Source organism: Globicephala melas, chromosome 17 (assembly GCF_963455315.2).
Source record: "Globicephala melas chromosome 17, mGloMel1.2, whole genome shotgun sequence".
Lineage (NCBI taxonomy): Eukaryota > Metazoa > Chordata > Mammalia > Artiodactyla > Delphinidae > Globicephala > Globicephala melas.
Genome location: NC_083330.1, coordinates 28,926,290 through 28,948,828, shown reverse-complemented (window position 1 = coordinate 28,948,828; position 22,539 = coordinate 28,926,290). Strand labels below are relative to the sequence as shown.

Below are 22,539 nucleotides of genomic sequence, written 5' to 3'. Positions count from 1 at the left end.
GGACCCCTGGTTTAGGCGACCCAGTCTGTGGTATTTTGGTATGGCAGCCCTGGAAAACTAATACACTTTTCAATTTTCAAAAGAAAAAAAAAATTACTGACTGCCTAAGGTGTATAAGATGCTGCTACTACGATTTCTGAAGCCACTGACTTCAGACATGTACGAATGTTTATAAAATTTTGTTTTTCCTCTGAGCATATTCTGCTCAATTAAATCATGAGAGATAGCTTTAAGTTTATACAATTTATAAGAGTTTCAATTCCAAGTATATAGACATTACAACCTTCCTACAAAATTACTTTGGCAGATAAATATTATAATCTTTGTTATGAAGGTTCAGTACAGTCTAATATAACAGATTTGGAAACAATCTAAATGGCAACAGTATGAGCATGGTTTAAAAATTACAGTTTGTGATAAAACATTATGAAACTACTAAATTAGCTTTCAAAGAATACCACTGAATTACACAGAGAAATGCACATGATATAACACTGAGAGCTAAGAAGAACATGAAACTGAGTATGATCTCGATTATTATACACATATACGTGTAGACAAAAATTCATCAAAATATTAGCACTCATTATCTCTGGGTTGTGAGATTATGAGAAATAACTTTTGTACTAGAAAAGAGGTCCCATGCAAAAGCTTAATCCAGAGCAGAAATAGCATATAAATAGTTGAAACCAAATAATCAATTCTGAAATAACATAGGTTAACTGAAGTATGACATATTTATACCAATAATGTCATAGAGCCCGGAAAAAAGTACAAATCCAGCCACCATCAGACCAAGCAAGGTACTGTATGCTTACAAGACCTACTACTTATTTCTGTAACCAAGATGAATTGAATGACCAAAAGCCATGACATAGCAGGGAATTAAACTTTCAGTGCTTAAAAGAAGATTTTTTTTAAAAAATCACTGTACATAAAAACTAGTATGGCTTTTACATTTTCTTGACTCACATAACTCTTTATGTCCAAAAACAGATTTTTCAGTTACACATGAATGTTTTTTTGTTAAAAACTTTCAAAAAATTAACTTATCTTAAAAATTAGCATTTTAACCCTTAACCTAGCACATCTGTTAGGAGTAAGAAAACTTCCAAGGAAATAAGATGAACATAAAGATTTAGAGCGGTATTAGTTTGAGTGAACTATTAGAAACCTAAATATCAAATAATAAATTAGTTAAATCATAAACTATGAGTCCAGTTTTTAATATTCTTTGGATCACACAGTATTTTGAGAGTTTGATAAAAGCAATGAACTCTCCTCAGAATCAGAAATACATGTATATATCCCCAAGTTTTTGCATACCATGATAGGGAGTTTACAAATAATTGAAGCTTAAACTACTTTAAGAATCCTCACACTAGAAAAATTTAATATGATGGAAACATAACGCTCATATTATATTTTTAAATGAAAAAAAGAAGAGAATAAACCAGTAGATACAAAGAAGAAAAAAAAATTTACATCTATGAATGAGAGACCAAATTATTGGGAAGGGTTATCCTTGGATAGTAAAAATTACAGATAATTTTTATATTCCTCTGTGATGTTCTATATTCTCCATATTTTCTAAAATGAACTAGTTAGATAATAAAAAAAGAAAATTTAAGAGTTAGAATTTATTTTGTACAAACAAAATTGTTATTAGCCAAGAAACAAAGTAGAGTAGGTTCAGATAATGATCATTTTTTTCAAGTCTTTATGTATATAATAAATCACTGATGGTCACTGATAACCGGGTATACTCATGGATGGCTGGGATTATTTTGTATAAATTTGTTGGACAGAGAAATGCCAGGGTAAATATTTCCTATTTCATATAATGCTATAAACTTAAAAGCAATCATAGGCAATAAATGAAGTCCTCCTTTATAAATACAAAACTTTTTTTTTTTTTTGCTTTTGGACTTCAGAATATTTTCAAAGTGTCTAAAATAAACTTTTAAAGAAACAAAGACTAGAATAAAAAACTTACATTTTCTATTGTGTATTAACAGAGCTTGTTTCAAATCTACTGTTGCTCTTCCTAATAAAGCATCTGCTTTTAAAGTGTGATGACTCCAAACTCGAAATTCCAATGTAGTCTGTGGGGTCACATTTCTGTAAGAGTAAAATTATAACAAATATACAGGAGAGTACGGTTTACTTCAATAATTTTGAAAAGCCATAAATTCAGTTTATTTGAGGAAAAAATATTATATGAAACAGTAAACCACCTGAATTATAAATAAAAACAAATATTTACTTTCAAGTACATTAGGACTTTAATACCCAGATTAAAAGTTTTTGTAATTAACAAACCAAAACACCAGCAATACATCAAATGTCTTATTAAGACTTCAAAATAACACAATTTCTACTCGAACTAATACCTAAAGATTTAAGACAGTTGATTGCATTGGTTATAACACTTTTACTATACACAAATTTATAACATTATATTTCAGAAATGCCAAATGATTTTCTACCCTATTTATTTTTATAAGACAATAAGAAAAAATATCGCTATATGGAAAACATTAGTTTGTAAAGCAAAAACAAGGACTATTACCCTTCATTTCTAAATAAAATCAAAGAAACCAAAACTTTTTTCATACTGAAAATTGTCTAGTCACACTAAAAAATAGCATTCCTTACTCTGAAGTCATCTCACCAAAAAAACCCAAAAAACACCACCAAAAGAAAAACATTCCAAGAAGCACACTCTCTTTTAAAAATTTTGCATTCTTTATATACCAGATACTTACACAGTTAGCTGTTCATCCCATTTTGGATTAGAAGAACTACTGGATTTTGCTGTTTTCTTACTTTCTCCATCTACAACTACTTCTGTATATATTGCTGTTCCAAACCAGTTCTTTTTTCTTTTTAGTTTGGCACTAGAAACTAACAGAAACATGATAATCACTAGTGAATATATTTAGCCACAAAGTAGTATAAATCAATAAAAATGGAATTGTGCGTCTTGTGCAACTCAAACTATTTTCACTGGCAGGATGGAGAAACAATATAAAAGGGCTACTGTTAATGCCTGAGAACCATTTGACTTTAACAGCTTTATTGAAATAATTCACATAGCATATAATTCACCCATTTAAACTGCACAATAGTTTTAATATATTCACAGAGTTGTGCAACCATCACCGTAAGTAATTTTAAAACATATTCATTACCCCCAAAAGAAACCCCATATCATTAAGCAGTCACCCTCCTATTCCATCCCACTTCCTCCCCACCAGCCCTAGGCAACTATTAACCTATTCTGTCTCTATAGATTTGCCTATTCTGGACAATTCATATAAATGAAATGGTCTTTTGTGACTGGCTTCTTTCACTTAGCATACTTTCAAAGTTCATCCATGTTGTAGTATGTACCAGTATTTTCATTCATTTTATTGACAAATAATATTCCACTGTATAGGCATACCACTTTTTATTTATCCACTCAGCAGTTGATATAGACATTTGGGTTGTTACCACTTTTGGGCTACTGTGTGTAATACTGCTATAAACATTCACGTACAAGTTTTTGTGTGGACGTATGTTTTCATTTTCTTGGCATATACCTAGGAGTGGAATTGCTAGGTCATATGGTAACTCTGTTGAATAAATGCCAGGCTATTTTCCACAGTGGCTGTACCATTTTACACACCCAGCAGCAGTGTATAAGAGTTCTAATTTCTCCACATCCTTGCCAACCATTTGAACTTAATACTGAACTGCATCAAGCATCAAGAGAAAGCGAAGTGTCTTCAGATTCAATTTGCCTATCAACTTCTCTGCCAGGTAGAATTCATAACTTACCTATCTGAAATTACATAAACTTTGGCAATTTTTTAAAAAATGCTTTTCCTGGAAAGTTGATTTCAAAAAAAGGAGGAGGTATCTGCCTTTTCAAAGAAAAACTTTAAAATCAAAATGTCACTAGAAGTTAATCATAACCCTTTACAGAAAGTGAATTTTAAACTGAATTTACCTGACTTGGAGGAAGACTTGTTTAATTTAGGCTAAGCATTTGATTTTTAAATAATTTTTACAACTACTAATTCAAATGGGGAATACATACTTGCAGGGAAAAGTAATGACTACCAAGTAGTAATAAGAACTTATCAAGATCTATAATCAACTACCTATGAACACTGTGGGTCTGAGATGAGAAAGGAGAAAGCCCCCTCCATGCCATACATGTACCCCATGTTAAGAATATGAACATTAACAAGCTGATGCAAGCTTCCTTTCTACTGTGAGTGAACAGTAATGTAAATCAGTAGTCGCACAAATAAACCACCAAAATAGGATATGAAAAACGCTGCAGCAGAAGTAGAGTATTTGAAATACGGTAGTCCTTAATTCACATTTGAAGAACAGGAAAAGATCCAAAGGAAATACTCTACTTAAGTACTGGCAACATAAAGGAATCAAAGAGTGTTCAATGTTATGTCTGAAGTGTTACTCTCAGGGTCTTGGCAAAACTCACTTCCATCCTTCTCTGTTCCAAACTGCATTAAATTCAACACCATTGAAGGGACAGAAGGCACAGACCTCTCCCAAGAAATCCCCCAATCAAAGTTCTTCACTCCAAATAAAAGTCATTTCCTCAGTATATGCAGGACTTATCTACACACTAGAAGAAGGGGAAGAAGGGGAAGGCACTACTGGATGGTGTTAAAAGCACAGGATATCTTTTCAATAAATGGTGCTGGAACAACTGGACATGCACATGCAAACAAATAAATCTAAACACAGACCTTATACCCTTCATAAAAATTAACTCAAAATGCATCACAGACCTAAATGCAAAACACAAAACTATAAAACTCTAAGATAACACAGGAGAAAATTTAGATGACCTTGGGCATGGCAATGGATGCCATTTTAGATACAACACCAAAGGCATGATCCATGAAAGAAATATCCGATAAGGTGCACTTCATTAAAATTCAAAACTTCTGTGCTATGAAAGACAATGTCAAGAGAGTGAAAACGTAAGCCACAGACAGGGAGAAAATATTTGCAAAAGACATATCTGATAAAGAACTACTGACAAAAAAACACAAAGAACTCTTAAAAGTCAACAGTAAGAAAACAACCCCATGGGCCAAAGACCCTAACAGACACCTCACCAAAGAAGATATATGGATATGCATATGAAAAGCTCAACATCATATGTCATCAGGGAAATATAAACTAAAACAACAATGAGATACCATTACACACCTATTAGAATGGTCAAAATCTGGAACACTGACCACACCAAATGCTGGGGAGGATGTGGAACAACAGGAACTCTTATTCATCGCTGGTGGGGATGCAAAATGGTTCAGCCACTTCGGAAGACAGTTTGACGGTTTCTTAAAAACTAAACATAGGCTTACCATATGATCCGATAATTGCACTCCTTGGTATTTACCCAAAGGAGTTGAAAGCTTATGTCCATACAAAAACCTCCACGTGGATATTTATAGCAGTTTTATTTATATAACTGCCAAAACTTCTAAGTAACCACGATGTTCTTCAGTAGGTGAATGGATAAACGACTGGTATATCCAAACAATGGAATATCATTCACTGCTAAAAAGAAATGTCATCAAGTCATGGAGAGACACGGAGAAAATTTAAATGCATAATACTAAGTGAAAAAAGCCAATCTGAAAAGGCTGTATCTTGCATGATTCCAATTACATAACATTTTGGAAAAGGCAAAACTATGAAGACTGTATAAAGATCAGCGGTTGCTAGGGACTGGGGAAGCATGGGAGAGGGATGAATAGATGGAGCACAGAGGATTTTTAGGGCAGTGAAAGTACTTCGTATAATACTATAATGATGGATACATGTCATTAGACTTTTGTCCAAACCCACAGAATGTACGCCACCAAGTGTGCACCCTAATGTAAACTATGAACTTAGGTGACTATGTAGGTTCATCATTTGTAATGAATGTAGCACTCTGGTGAGGGATGTTGATAATGGGGGAGGCTATGCATGTGTGGGGGTTGGCATATCTGGAAGTCTCTGTACTTTCCTCTCAATTTTGCTGTGGTTCCAAAGCTCCTCTTAAAAAAAAAAAGTGTTGGACACATCTGGGTTCATATTTTAACTCTGCCACTTGGCTAGACGTCTGACTTTAAGTAAGTCAATTAACCTCCCTGACCCTCCATTTTCTCATCTGAAAAATAGGGGAACAATAAACAGTACCTGATTCTTAGGATTGGTGAGTGAAGGGATCCAAAGTACCATTCTTATCAGTGAATGCCTAGCACCCAACAATAGTGACTATTACTCTATAACTATTATGACTTACTGTATAGTATTAACTCTTCTGAGTTAATTGCAGACATATTCAAAATATATCCATTGTATATTTTTAATTGGCACAGTCTTCAATAATACCAGATGCTGGCAGGGTAAGGAAAGTAATTTTTAAAAGCTAATTTTTAATCTCACAAGGAATTCATAACATGCTGGCAAAAATGTGCATATATAATAAATAACGAGAATACTATGATTTTAAATAACCAAAAGATAACCTCATTAATTCAAATAAGAATTCTAATTAGTGGAATACATAAGATAGATTTTATTTTCCTATTTCATGAGTTTCCTTTGGTGTTATACCAGAATATCCTCTATTGTAAGGTTATATAAATATGGGAAATCTATCAGAAAAAGAGTCCTCTGTGCATGTGTTAGAATTTAATATAACAATCCCATTCATAATAATACCACCCCCCTAAAATCTAGTAATAAACATAAGAAATGTACATACATGAAGATAACTATAAAACTTTACTGATGAACATAAAAAACTTGAAGGGAATGACATGATTATCCCTGGATTTAGAAATTTTAACACTGAAAGATTTCAATATCGCCAATTTAATACTTTTTTTTTTTCATTTTACTTTAAACCTTTATTTTTTGAGCAGCTTATTAGGTTGGCAGCAAAATTGAGGGGGATTTTTCATAAACTCTCTGCTCCCACATACGCACAGCCTTCCCCTGTTACCAAAGTGGTATCTTTGTTACAACTGATAAACTAAAAATACGGAACTGTTACAACTGATAAACTAAAAATACGGAACTGTTACAACTGATAAACTAAAAATACGGAACACTTCACGAATTTGCATGTCATCCTTGTTCAGGGGCCATGATAATCTTCTTTACATCGTTCCAATTTTTTTAGTATATGTGCTGCTGAAGCGAGCACTTTAATACATTATTTTTAAATGACCTAAATGAAAACACTAATATTGGGATTTTTTGGGGGCAGGGAGGACAGAGGAGAAGGGAAGAAAACTCTAAAATTCAAATGAAATGTAAAGAAAATTAGAGAATAATAAAGGCATATTTTAAAATGTAAAGTAATAATAGATTTCTCCCCCAATGTATTTCTTAAAAGTACTGTAAAATGAAAATAAAACAGCCTGACTGTACTATAAGGGCAGAGGTGAAAAGAAAAGAACAAATAAGATGTTAGTACATGATAATGGTAGCATTTCAAATCAATGGGAAAAGATAGATTATTCCATAAATGCTGAAGCGTTTGAAAAGAATAAAGTTAAACCCATAATTCACAACACTCTTACAAAAATATGATACATATCGTTACATTTTTTCATTTTAAAATTAAACTATTAAGGTACTATAAGACACTATAGTTAAAAAATTATAAATGTGAATAAACAGCCCATTAGTTTTTCAATCTCAAATCTTATCTTCTTATCCATCTTGCACACTTTGTTTCTGTCACTTTCCTGTAGAAAGCCTGAAATCTAGACTAATGAAGATGATAACACTTCTATGTACTGTTAACTCCTATGTACAGCTGCTTCTCTATAGTACACGTTATAGCATGTTATGGTAGGTAGTTTTCACTTTGGCTTTTTTCTGTTACAGTTTTCCTGCTTTCATGACCAATATTCTTATTCTTATCTGTTGCTGCCCATCAGATATGGGTTACGAACAGAAGTAAGAATAAAAATATATAAGCTAGGGCTTCCCTGGGGCGCAGTGGTTGAGAGTCCGCCTGCCAATGCAGGGGACACGGGTTCATACCCCGGTCCGGGAAGATCCCACATGCCGCGGAGCGGCTGGGCCCATGAGCCATGGCCGCTGAGCCTGCGCGTCTGGAGCCTGTGCTCCGCAACGGGAGAGGCCACAACAGGGAGAGACCCACGTACCACACACACACAAAAAATAATAAATAAATAAAGAAAAATCAATACAGAGGTCACTGTTATCTAATAAAAGGAGCAACAACCTAAGACCTTGGTTGGTTTCTTATTACTAATGGAAGGCATTTAATCTGATTCTCAGTTCCTTCCTTGGTAAAACTGGAGTAAATATTTATTACATAAGGTACTGTTAGATCAATAAGATTGTGGATTTTAAGGTGTTTTGTAATTTAAAAAACCAGATCAACAAAATGAAAGAAAGGCAAAGGCAAGGAAAAAAGAGAGGAAAAGCAAGGCCATTTAGCACAGGTCCAAGTTTGGTTTCCCAAGACCATCACTGTATTTCAAAGGAGAATAATAATTGATATGTGAAATGATAAATACTGTGGAGGCACTATCTTGGCTAATTACATTCCTTTGGTCCATACCTATTTTCTAATTGGTTCTCTAGACTTCGGGTGATTCTATTAGCTACCTGATAGCTTCTCTGTAAGTTGCCTTTTGGCTCAAATCAGCTAGATCAGGTCTTTGCTACTTCAATTAAGTACTCATACATTAGGTAAAGAACAGGAAGAAAGTCACACCTCAGATATGTAGGCCACAGGTCCTGCACAAGCAACACTGTAACCAAATATACGGCTCTAAGTTTATGCAGAGCAAAAGCAGAAGTATTAGAAATTACACTTATAACTGGTTCTTAAGTGCAATACACATCAGAATCACCAGGAAATTGCTTCAAAACATGTAAGTTCTCAGTTCACAGAAAACTAGATACAAATATCCCTTAAACATGGCTCAACCTCACTTATAATGAGAGAAATGATATTTAAAATGACACGATACCACTTCTGACCTAACTGTCAACATGCCTGACAGCATATCTTGATGAGGCTATAGGAAAACAGGCATTCTCATAGACAGCTGGTGGGAACACAGAAATAGTACAGATCCTATGGAGAGGAACTTGGCAACATAGCTGGCCTTTGACCAACAGGGGTTTGAACTGCGTGGATCCGCTTACACGCAGGTTTTTTTAAAATAAGGACATACCGCAGTACTACACGATCAGCGGTTGGTTGAATCCATGGGTGTGCAACCATGGACACTGAGGGCTGACTGTAAAGTTATACACGGATTCTCAACTGCACAGGAGTCAGCACCCATAAACCCTGCAGTTCAGGGATCAACTGTGATTGACATTATTACACGTGCTTACTCTCTGACCCAGCAATCTCATTCTAGGATTCTATCCTAATGACACGAGCAAAAATAAGAAATGACATTCGCACGAAGCTCTTTACTGTAGCATAGCACTATCTGCAATAACAAAACATGGTACCCAATGTCCATCAATAGGGGGCTAGCTGAATTAATTTTGGTATATCTAGTCAATAGAGTGCTGTGTAGCGATAAAAAGGTGTATGGAATACCCTGCTACGGATATTACTCCAGGATATTATTGTTAAATGAAGAAAAGCAAGGTGCAGAAACTAGGTGCTAAGAACTAGAGGGTTGGGAGGAGAGATGTGAATACATACACTGTGCATATCTGCTTATATTTTCAAAAAGAAGAAATGGAAGGATAAATGAAAATAAATAAAAATGTTTACCAAAAGGGCAAGGGAGAGACGGAGGAGGAATGGGATAAAGTAGCCAGACTTCTCCAAATATACCTTAATTTAATAATTTTGACTCCAGAACTGTATAGATGTTTTATATGGTGATAAAACAAAACTAAATAAAAAGTAAATAACTAAAAGCAGTGAATCTAACTAGTCCAGTTGGTGGCATAACCAAATAGAAAATTAAGTTACTTTGAAACATGGTACTCTGACTATATATCCTAAGGAGGGGAAGCTCACAAAGAAATCTTAAAACTGTGATGAGTGGGCCTGTTACTTTCGGTAATTTTAACTTTGCTATTCTGTGTATGTTAGGATAAAACAGATATAACTGTGTTAACGTCATTTAGAATTAAAATTCTGAGGTTAAGAGAAAAGAGATAGAAATATAAAGTCAAATGAAGTAAAAATAACTTTTTGCTCCTTTTAGTGGAAAATGGTTACTTAGAGGCTATAGCTATTATTTTGAATTGCAAATATCAGCATGAACTCAGGATTTGTTTTTTGCTTTCTAAGACAATAAACATTTCCTAGCTCTCGTTCACTGAAAACTCCTAGAAACAACTGACCTCACAGTAATGAGTACGATGGGAATTACAGTATATCTCCTTCTTATTCTAAGCTCAATCCTGCACCACCTAAGGCAAATATTATTTCTAATGTTATAAGCATAGAGGCACATACAAACACCCCTCCTTTTTCACATCCATATGGTCACATACTAAACACACTATTCCACAACTTGCTCTTTCACTTAACAATATTATCTTAGAACTTGGCTCTTACTGGTACACGTATTCATTTATTTCATGTCATTGTTTATCTAGAATTCCACTGTCAGTCTTTTGCTATTAAAAACTCTCTCTCACTCTCTCTCTGTTACTTCTACTAATTCATCTTGTAGATATTTATATATAAAAAAACTATATACATATATTATATATGGACATTATTTATATGCATAAATAAATAATATAAATACCTACAAAATAAATTTCTACTAGTAAAATTGCTAGTTTAAGGACCACTCCTTGAATCATTATTCCAACTAGCTAAAATAAATTGTCTGAAGTCACCTAAAAAAAGGCTCTTTCATGCTTTTACATATGCTGTTCCCTCTCTCTCTCATGCTTTTAGCTGCCAATCTAATTTGAAATGAACTCTGAGCCCTCCTACAAGAGTCAAAGTGTTACCCTCTGTGAGTCTTTCTCTTACCCTATTCTCCTAGATCTATAGGCCATCTCCAATCCCAAGCAGACCTATGACACTTTCCTCTAAGTTCTCATTGCATCCAGTTAATGATCACTTTGCATGGTAACTGTCCATGCAAAACAAATCTGTCTCAACATTATATAGTAAGTTCCTGGAGTACTAGGGCCTGTGTTTTCATATATAGAATTCCACTTAACAAATATTTGCCCAATGATTAAATGAATAGCTTAAATGGATGAAAAAAGGCTTTTAGCATCCTTCTCCATCCTAATAATCATTTAAGGACCAGCTCAATGGTGTTTATTCCAATACACAAATTCTCCCACCACCAGAGGATATAGCTTCTCTGCATCCAGCACAGGTTCAATAAACACTTACTGAACACATATTTTTAGAGGGTTTCTAGCTTTGAGGCCTATTGCAACAAATACACCATGGCATGAATCTAAAAGAAAATATACTTATGAAATAAGTCTGCTGAATTAGGTATTAAAAAGAAAGTTTCATCAAGGAACTACTATTTTAAATTATTGTGAAAATAACTTACCAGTTACCTGTAACTGTAACCTTCCACTGTCATTATTACTAGTATCAGACCTTGGTGAAGCAGTGGCCATGTCCCAAAATTCAGCTTAAACCTACAAAAAAGTTAATTTATTCATATATTAGAGATTATAATTTTCAATATGATTAACACTGTTTACTTGAATTAACTAAGAAACCACACTTAATAGAATATTTTCAACCCATCACATGTTGATATAGCCACAGCTGTCCCCCATTTAAAATTAAGACATTATTATTGTAAGAATTACAAGAGAATATGGCTAAGTAACCATATCTGGGTCAACTTGAGCAACAAAATAAATGATGGTACTAAGAATCCAGGGTCATGTGTTGATTTATAAATCAAACAAATATACAAATAATTTTTATATGTTTATTTTTACATATTATATAATATTATACAGTATTAATTTACTACCTGAACCACCTAAGTAAACTATCCCTTTACTCTTTAATACTTTAGTATGTATTTCCTATGAATAAAAATATTCTCACAATACAATACAATAATAGAATTCAGGAACTTAGCTAGTACATTATTATTATCTAATATACAGTCCATATACTATAATTTCATCACCTGTCCCAACAATGTCCTTTATCATAATCTTTAAATACAGTACCTAGAGCAGGTTTATGTATTACATTAAGTTGTCATGTCCCCAGTAAATCCTGCATGTTTCTTTTTATAGATAATTTTTTTCAAGTTCTGTTTCACTGCTCCACCCAATTTTTAGTTTTTAAATAAAATACAAAGCAGCTTTCTTCTGCATGGCAAATATTTTAAGGCTAACCTTCTATACACTTTTAACCTACTAACATAAAGTAGAACATTCAGGGCAAGATTGAGAAATATTAACAAATATGTTTCTTACCCTTTATGAACTTTACATATTATGATTATTAAACAAACTTTTAAAAATTAGTTTTAGCAATAAAAGATAAAATAAAACATGGTCAAGCAAAGAGACTATGAAAATGGCATTGCATATCTGAAAAAGAATCATATAGAATTTGTTTAAACTCTTCATTTTAGAATAGTTTCAGATTTACAGAAAAGTTGTGAAGATAACAGAGTTCTCATATACCCTATACCCAGTTTCCCCTACTATTAATTTCTTATATTAGTATGCTACACTTGTCATAATTAATGAACCAATATCAATATATTATTATTAATTAAAATCCATAGTTTATTCAGATTAGACAGAACTTAAGAATCAGTAAACTTGAACATAAACCTAAAAAAATCATTTAGAAGTAATGCTGAAATAAACAGCTTGAAAATATGAAAAAGAAGCTAAAAAACGTGAAAGATAAAACGTGACCTGAAATATATTTCTACTCATAATCTCAGAAAATGAAGAAAGAGGAGGTCATACCAGAAGAGAAAATGACTTAATTTTCTGGAGCCATGAAAAACATTTATTCACAATTCTAAGAAATACAATATATATAAAAGAGGCAGGATAAACATAAAGACACTCACATTTGGACACAAAGCAGTCAAACTGCAGAACACCAAAAGAGCATGTTAAAAGCAGCCAGAGAGAAAAGTGATTACATATAAAAGAAGAGAGTAAAGTGATAGCAGAATTCTCAACAGCAGCAATGGAAGCACAAAAGGTAGAATAAGCATCTATGTGCAAAGAACTGAGACAAAAATTATTCAACCACTAAAACTCTCTCTGGGACACAGAAGGCATTAAGACTTTGCCAGATAAACCAAAAGAGAGTTTACTGGCAGCAGACCTTTACTTCAACAAAATCTAAAGGACATGTTTCATAAAAGAGTAAAATTACACACAAGGATGATCTGAGATGCAAGAAGGAAAAGACGAGTAAAGAAAATAGTAAGCATACAAATAAATCTAAATAAACATTGTCTGAATAAAATAACAATAACAACATCTTATTATGGTATTTAAATAAAACCCATATAAACCGTTCAAATATGGAATAAGGAACAGAAGCATATAATGGAGGAGCAGGGTAGGAAGAGAGAGGATAGGAGTTGGTGATGTAAATTCTTGCATTGTCCAGCAGAGGGATTATGATCTGGTTTAACTTTAGCCTATATATTAATAGTATGTCAGCAGAATTTCAAGGGTAATCATAAAAGAATAGAAATAAGTGAGTGTAATTTCCAAACTAGTAGAGAAGAGAATACAATTTAAAAAAAAAAATCAATTCCCAAAAAAAGGCTAGAAAAGGAAAGGAAAAAAAAAGGCATAAAGCAACCCGGACTATCAGAAAGCACAAAGAGAGTTCAAATATAGAAATAATCACAATAAATGCATACGGACAAATTCAAAAGTAAGACAAGAGACACCTACAAAATAAAGATGCTGATTGGATGAAAGCAAAAATATGGAAAAGGACATATTAGGCAAATATAAACGAAAAGAAAGCTGGGATTAGTTATAATAGCAGAAAAAGAGCATTATTAGGGAGAACGAAGAAAATGATACAAGATCCAATCTAGTAAGTAGAAATAAAACTCCAAATTTGCATGCTTAAAAAAAGAAAAAGAAAAAAAGCCACTAGCCCAGCAAAGTGACCTGAGCCAAGAAGAATGGGAACCCTATCTCCCTAACAGGCTTACAGGCTGAGGATGGTAGTAACACTGGTGGAAGCAGCATCTATATCCCCAAACCAGTCAGCTGGACTGATAGAACAGATGATCTGGAGGATGTTTCAAGCACTTGGCACAGTTAGGATGACAACATGTATAAGGCACCTGCAACTAACCAATACATCCTGCCCACTGCTCCACAGGCTGCCTGGGAACCAGAGCCATTTCCCCATCTGCCACCCTACACTGCTTTTCTGGGGAACCCAACTTGTGATAGACAAAAGTCTCCATTAAGGAATTCGTTAGAGGATTAAGTATCAGTGCAGCGTATTTACCATGCGAACCCAGTAATCCAGAGGTTGAAAGGTTTCAATAATGCTGAGTTTGAGAACCTGGAGTCCCTGCTCTGTGTCCTCAACCTCAATAAAAAAATGTCTAGGTAACAGAATTCCAGGGGACACTGCTAATCAAGCACGGGAAAAAGACAAGGATGATCATTCTTTTGGCTGAAAAAGAAATCAGCTTTCTCACAAAATCGATACAGACTTGAGGAACTGTCCTGCCATAGACAGCTTGGATTTGACTATCCACCTAGGAGAGGTGAAGAGAGCTTTGAAGGCAAACACTGTGATCACTACGGAGGCCAGGACTGCTATCATGACTAAGGCAGCAGAGACCATGGTAGAGGTTATGACTTCAGGATAAACAATGGCAGAAATGCAAGTCGTAGTGGGTACTATAGGGATGACGACTACAGAGGAAGCAGGACCACTGTGAAGATGGATAGACAGGACATTCAGTCGTGGAGCACCAAAGACAACTGCTCTCCAGATGATTACAGGTGTGATGATAGAGGACCCTCCCAGAGACCCAAACTGAATCTAAAGCCTCAGAGTAGTCCTAAGGAAGATGACTCCTCTGCTGGTACTTCCCAGTTTAGTCAAGCAGCTTCCATCTTTGGAGCAGCAAAGCCTGCTGACCCACCTGTGAGACAGCAAGTAGAAGACCAGCTACAGAAGGAAAGGGAGAAATCGCAGCATCAGTTCGATGAACCAAAACTAGAATGACAGCCTCAGGAGAGACACCCAAACTGGCAGAGTGAAGAAAATTTAGAACAGTAATGGTCAAGGACAGGAAGTGCGTCATCTCAGATTGGGACCTTGCCACATCTGCCAGAAGTCAGACGGGGATGCATGAAGGAGAGACAGTGAGATGTCTCTGGAAAATGAAATACTCACTAAGGCAAAAGACTGTCACTCTCCAACTTCTAAGCTTCCCAAACCTGATTAGCTACTAAAGGTAATGCTGGCCCCTCATCAACAGAGAATGCTTGGGTGAAGTGAAGTGCTAATCTTTCTGCTTGATCTCAGAGCTCAAACATAGAGCAGCAATCCCCTACAAGTGATGGAGGAAAAGTCACTCCAGCTCAACATCTCAGGAAGAATCAACCTGGAAAGATGAAAATAAAACAGATTTGGTGAGTGTCCCAAAAGGTGAAAGTGGGAACTGAAGCATGGACCAAGAGATGAAGGAACAAAGACTAACGGAAGAAGTCTGAAAGGAAACATAACAAAGGATCAAGAACTCCAATCTGCAGCTGAGCCAAAGAACCCTGAAGAATCCAGCTTCTGAGTTCAGTACTGTGAGTATGCTGCTCTCCCAGTTGACAGTGAAAATTAAAATAGAATTCTACATACTGTGCTTTCTCCTAGTCTCTCTTTACCATGGAACATGTCTAAGCAAATCAAATCTCTATCCATACAAGGCAAAATAAAATTCACCATCTCCTGGGGGGAGAAAAGCCTCCAAAGATTGTTAGAACCACAGAAAGAAACTGACAAATTGACCACTGCCTTGGGCGATTTCAACACACACTAATTTTCCATGGATCAAGTGGACCAAAACAGATGAAACTATTTGCAAAGCAGAAATAGAGACATGATGAAGAGAATAAACATGTGGACACTAGCAGGGGAAATGCGGGGTGGGATGAATTGGGAGACTGGGATTGACATATATAAGCCGCTGGGTATGAAATAGATTATCTAGTGAGGAACTGCTGTATAGCACGGGGAATTCTACTCAGTGCTCTGTGGTGACCTGAATGGGAAGGAAATCCAAAAGGGAGGGGATGTGTGTATACATATGGCTGGTTCACTTTGCTGTGCAGTAGGAGCTAGCGCAACACTGTAAAGCAACTATACTCCAATTTAAAAAAATTTCTGAAAAAAATAAATAAATAAAAACAAAATGATTAACAAGCAGGACTTAATTAACAGAACCTTACATCCAATTACTAGAAAATAAACATTCTTCTAAGTATACATGAGACATACAGAAAAATAATACACACACTGGGAGATAATGAAAATGTCACTAAATTTCAAAGAATATGTATCATACTGTTCCCAGGCTCTGATCAAAATGCAATTAAGTTAAAAATCAATAATGAAAGATAAATTTTTAAAATACAAATAGAAAATAATAACACTTCTAAATATTTCATGAGTCATCAGAAACCACATTGGAAATTTTTCTAAAAATATTAAAAACTAAATGATAAAAATACCACATACAAACATTTTCGGAATACAGTAAAAGTTATACTTAGAGGCAAATCTATAGCCTTAATGACTTATACTAGGAAAAGAAGGCAGGCTGAAAATGAATGAGTTGACAGGCCAGTCTGTTAAGTTAGAAAGATAATCACGAGTAAATCCAAAGAATGTAGGAGATAATAAAGAACAGAAACTAATGAAGTAGAAAAAAGGTAACAGAAAGGATCAACAAAATCATAGTTCTTAGAAAACACTAAAACAAATAAATGTCTGGCAAGACTGAAGAAGGGTAAATAAAATGAAACAACATAAAGAGTCCCCCAAAAGACCAAGTATCTAAGGACATACTCAGGTAACAGATGTAGCAATGCAGATCTGTGGGAAAGGAGGGACAGTTAAATGGTCCTGATGTTATCAATATGGAAAGAATTAAACTGGATCTCTACCTCACATACAAAATCAATTCAAGATGGACTAGTGATATTATATGAAAGGTAAACTTTAAAACTTTAAGAAATTACAGCAGAAAACTGTTGTTTTGTGTCCTCCCAGAAGGAAAGATTTCTTAAACAAGCATACTAACCAAAGAAGAAAAGAATAAGTATTTTAACTATGTGGAAACTGAGAACTTCTGTTTACCATAAAACATCATAAAAAAAAAAAAAACCTAAAAGACAAGCCACAAACTGGGAGATATTTACAAAACTTAAAACTGATTAAAGATTATTATTTAAACTATTTAAGAACCTCAAAAAAATACAAAAAATAAAAACACAGGAAGCAAATGGGCAAAAAAACCTGAACAGAAATTTTATACACAGGAAACTTGTTTGGCCAATAAGTATTTTAAAAGATATAGAATCTCATTATTCATCAGAGAAATACTAGCTAAGACCACATGAGATGTTATTTTCAAACTCACTAGAATGGTAATAACTAGGAGTTTTGACAGTACCAAATAACAGCCAAAAAAAAAAAAAAAAAATGGAGCAGTGGCTCCAAAAATGGCTCTTACACACTGCTACTAGGTGTTTAAATTGGTAAAGTCCTGCTGGTAGGTGTTAAATTTGGTAAAATTGTTGGAAAACAATTTGGCATTATTATGTAAAGTTGAACATTTGCATGTCCTTCAATAAGCAATTCTAGATACATACTATAAAAATTTTTGTACTTGTGTGCCAAGTATAAGCATTCTTCATAATAACAACAACAACAAAAATGCTCAAATGTCCACTGGTAGAACAATGGTTAAAAGAATTAGGCTAACACACAATGGAAAAGTAGTGAGAATGAGTGAACTATAGCTGTAAGCAACAACATGAATGTATCTTAGAAACAATAGTAAATGAAAAAAGACAAACAGGAGTTCTAGGTATTAACATCTTCCTCTCACTTAGTCCCACCTCCAAGATTTAACGTTCTACGTTCTACATTGAGCATCAAGAAATGCTTCCAACTCCTAATGACAAAGAAGAAATGTATTCTTCTGGCAGTTATCATGGCCTCATCTTTTGCTATGCATTTCTTTTGAAAATGCCATGATTCCATGATTGAAAAAAAATCCAGAAACATAGGGGCATTGTGGATCCTGAGTCTCAAAAGCTTATACTATCAATAAACAATTGAATGAAGCCCACTGAAGAACTGCTGAGGTCCAAAGGGCAACCAAATGACAAGCTGTGACTCCTCCAAGGAGTACACTATCAATCTAACTGAAACACTTCTGCCAAACTCAAGAAATTAGTGTGTGGAAATACACCTGCTACACTCTGAATAAGGAGCTTTCTTTCATATATGGTACAACAATACCCACACAGTACAAAAATAAGTCTCCATGATTATTTTCTTGTCATAAATTTGAATATGCATTCTGAGATTTTTCTATTATTCTTTTATGATGGTTGAATGTTTTCTTTGAAATGTATAAAGATTTATAGACATTTCTCTATAATAAAATACCATTTGTGCAAGCTTTAAAAAGACTCTAAACAAAACATTAAACTCAAAACAAAGAACTGTATTTGTGGTAATACTATTTTTAAAAAAGAAATTTAAAAAAGAATTCAAAATAGCAGTTACTTCAGGGGTTGGGGAAAGACAGGAATATGGGGTTACAGAGGTACTCACAGGTAGCTTTTTAACTGTGTTAGTACTGACCTAGTTCTAAGTCGAATGGTTGGTTCCCAAATGTTTGTTTCTATTATTAAATTCCATGTTACATATAATCTGGAATTGGCATGTTCAAATTACAGAATTTTTAAAAATGTAAAGAATGCATGGAAGGCAAGGAAGTAGACACAGGAAAGTGTAGGGCACTAATTCATCAAATGTGGTGGTAAGGGAGTATGTCTGCAGCCTAAGAAAAAGAAAGAAAAGCTAGAGCTTTCATACAGATGATGTGTAATTAGTCTTCCACGAAAAAGGCACTTCTTCCTCTGAACAGTAAATGACGGACCTAAGGATAAGTGAAGATAAGAATTCATTTGGAGGTAGATTAAAAGAAAATTGAGGGACTTTATTAGTGAATTAGACAGAAAGGTAATTGCTGAGGTTGAGAATAAGGTACATAAAAAGAATTGTAAAGTTTAAAATGCTGTGCAGACTGGGAAAATGCCAACTAGGCAAAAGACTGTTTGCTCTAACAGCTTAAAACTTTTTCTGTACCCAGATTCTCACTTCCAAGCTACTTCTCCCTTTGTCTTATATAAACCAGCCCTCAGACTCAAGAGTGCATGCCTCCAGTCACCAATAACTGCAAATTTAAACTGCAAATGATAAAGATCCTTCAAAAATGGTGCTATTTTGCCTTAAAAGGGAAGATACACAGCAAACAAAATCATCTACTTCAACATGCAATTAGTTCTCACACTTCATTTAATAACAAAGATGTTATGGCACTTAAAATACATGTAATGTACTGTTACATACATTCTTTTTTTAATGTGATAATTTTTTATTGAAGTATAGTTGATGTACAATATTATATGTTACAGGTGTACAGTGTAGTGACTCATAATTTTTAAAGATTATACTCCATTTATAGTTATCATAAAATATTGGCTGTATTCCCAGTTTGTACAAATATATCCTTGTAGCTTATTTTATACGTAATAGTTTATACCTCTTAATCAATCCCCTGCCCCTACATTGCCCCTCCCCCTTCCCTCTTAACAACAGTAACCACTAGTTTGTTCTCTATGAGTCTGTTTCTTTTTTGTTATACTCACTAGTTTGTTGTATTTTTTAATTCCACATATGAGTGATATCATACAGCATGTCTTTCTCTGTCTGACTTATTTCACTTAGCATATTACCCTCCAAGTCCATCCGCTGCTACAAATGGCAAAATTTCATTCTTTTTTATGGCTGCATAAAATATTCCTCTGTATTTATATGCCATATCTTCTTTTTTTTTTTTTTTTGCGGTACATGGGCCTCTCACTGTTGTGGCCTCTCCCGTTGCGGAGCACAGGCTCCGGACGCGCAGGCTCAGCGGCCATGGCTCACGGGCTCAGACGCTCCGCAGCATGTGGGATCTTCCCGGACCGGGGCACGAACCCATGTCCCCTGCATCGGCAGGCGGGCTCTCAACCACTGCGCCACCAGGGAAGCCCTATGCCATATCTTCTTAATCCACTCATCTGCTGATGGACACTTAGGTTGCTTCCATATCTATATATTCTTTTATCTGAGCATTATAATAACACTATATGAGTAGGGAGGTACTATTTCCATCTTATAGATGAGGAAACTGTGGCTCAGAAGTGTTGAAGATCTATAACCATATTTTTTATGACAATGTATTTCTCAGTCTACATAGGTATAATTAACTGTCAGCATGTATGGAGTTTAATTCCTAAATACAGTCTTAGTTAAATAAAGTTGTTAATCACTTACTTTGTACCAGGAACTGTTCTAGATACTGGAGACAGAAAGATGAGTAAGACACGATTCCTTCTTTCAAGGAGCTCATAGTCTAGTGAGGAGACAACCTATAAACAAATAAACAGCTTTCAGTGTGACAGTTACTAAAATAGATGCAAAATGTCAACTAGTACATCTGAGGTTCACAAGAGAAATGGATAATCCAACCTACAGGAATCAGGAAAAGGTTCACAGAGAAGGTAACCTTTGAATGAACTGTGTCTTAAAGTATAATTCTTCAAGAAAGAATTATGGAAAGTATGGAGCGCTGGAGAACTGTTGGTAAGGTTGGTGCAAAGTGATGAGGCCAACAGGCAAACGGTAATCTATACTGTATAGGATCCTATGGGATAGTTCATATGGTATCTAAAATATACCAAGCACAGTAGTTTAAAGCTTATCCTGAAGGTAACTGATAGACACTGATAGTTTTCCACAGCAAGAACTGCATTTTAGAAGAATAACTTTGGTAGCAAGGGTCTAGATTTAAAATAATCAGTTTAGGGCCTCCCTGGTGGCGCAGTGGTAGAGAGTGCACCTGCCAATGCAAGGGACACGGGTTTGTGCCCCGGTCTGGGAAGATCCCACATGCTGCGGAGCAGCTGGGCCCGTGAGCCATGGCCGCTGAGCCTGCGCGTCCGGAGCCTGTGCTCCGCAACGGGAGAGACCACAACAGTAAGAGGCCCGCGTAAAAAAAGTTTATCTGAACCAGAGCACTGGTAATGTGAAGGAAAAAACTCAGCATATGTATAAGATCTCTGACAGATGATTATGGGATAGCTGAGGCTTAGAAAGAAGAAGGATTCTGAACAACCAAAATTTCCCACTTCACTATCTGGGTGGGTGATGGAGCCATAACCAGGATAGGGAACAGAAGTGAAGCAAATTGTGGGAGACAATATGGCTCAAAGTTTTCAAGAGCCAATTCTGCAGTTAGACTACTTGAATTTCATTTCCAATTCTGCCACTTAACAGCTGTGTGACCAAGTGTGACAAAAGAAAAAACAAAGCCTGAGTTTTAACAAACTTTGAAGTGAATTGGTTATTCATCCAAATGAATTTAGGTCATAACCTATGCCTAGAGGATATGGCCAGTTATATGTAAACTGATTATGTCCAGCTCAACCCTTTAAAAATGCCACAAAGTTGAATATGGGTTCATTATTATTCAACTGCAAAGAACAGAGTAAGAGTCCTGAATGTAGACAATAAAATACATTTCCAGTCCTCCAAGGTTACAGACCTATCAACTCCTCACTTAGAAGGTACATCTTAATTGTCTGCTTACTTCATGATGTCATTCTTAAGTCAGAAGCAAAATTTAAAAAAAAATATCAAAAGATCTGATCCATTTTGCATACTATGCATAGCATTAAAGACTGGAAAAGACAGAGAAATATCATCATATATCTATCTGCCTGGATCAATTAATAAACATACTGACTGCCTAGTCTGTAAAGTGGGTATGGCAAGGACACAAAAATGGTACAAGACAAAGCCCCCGTTTCCATACGGGTACTCTAGTTTTAAAGATGATATTAATACACAGGTAACATCTCAGTAACAAGACAGGATGGTACATACCAGTTGCTAAAGAAGTTTAGTCCAATGAATGTGGAACTTGAAAGGTTAGAAAGCCTCCATTTAGACAACAGCACAAAATTTAAAATTCAGTGAGTGTGGCAAAGATAAAGATAGATGAACAAAGCCTCCCTCTCCCTAAAATATCCAAGATTCAACAACTCTAAAGCAGAAAATAAGTATTTCATAAAATCATAAACTAGGGACTTCCCTGGTGGTCCAGTGGTTAAGAGTCCACCTTCCAATGCAGGGGACGTGGGTTTGATCCCTGGTTGGGGAACTAAGATCCCACATGCTAC

At 35.1% G+C, this 22,539-nt stretch overlaps 1 protein-coding gene, 1 non-coding gene and 1 pseudogene across 4 annotated transcripts in view; 1 reads left to right on the top strand and 2 right to left on the bottom strand.

Annotated features, from left to right (window-relative positions):
* Positions 1-22,539, bottom strand: part of WWP1 (WW domain containing E3 ubiquitin protein ligase 1) — a 113,640-nt gene that overhangs the window by 69,202 nt on the left and 21,899 nt on the right. For 2 of the 3 annotated variants that reach the window (XM_060287439.2, XM_030839247.3), the window contains 4 exons: positions 20,633-20,727; positions 11,583-11,673; positions 2,769-2,907; positions 1,997-2,121 (listed from right to left, as the gene is read on the bottom strand). In XM_060287439.2, the coding sequence (XP_060143422.1) occupies positions 1,997-2,121; positions 2,769-2,907; positions 11,583-11,652 (334 nt within the window). In that variant the 5' untranslated portion in view covers positions 11,653-11,673; positions 20,633-20,727. Of the gene's footprint in view, positions 1-1,996; positions 2,122-2,768; positions 2,908-11,582; positions 11,674-20,632; positions 20,728-22,539 lie in introns of those variants that run through there. The other variant, XM_070044000.1, reaches the window with a different exon arrangement.
* On the bottom strand, positions 7,125-7,234 carry LOC115843370 (U6 spliceosomal RNA). Its single transcript, XR_004035731.1, has one exon. It is a non-coding gene; the product is annotated as a U6 spliceosomal RNA (small nuclear RNA).
* On the top strand, positions 13,214-15,809 carry LOC115843363 (eukaryotic translation initiation factor 4B pseudogene; annotated as a pseudogene).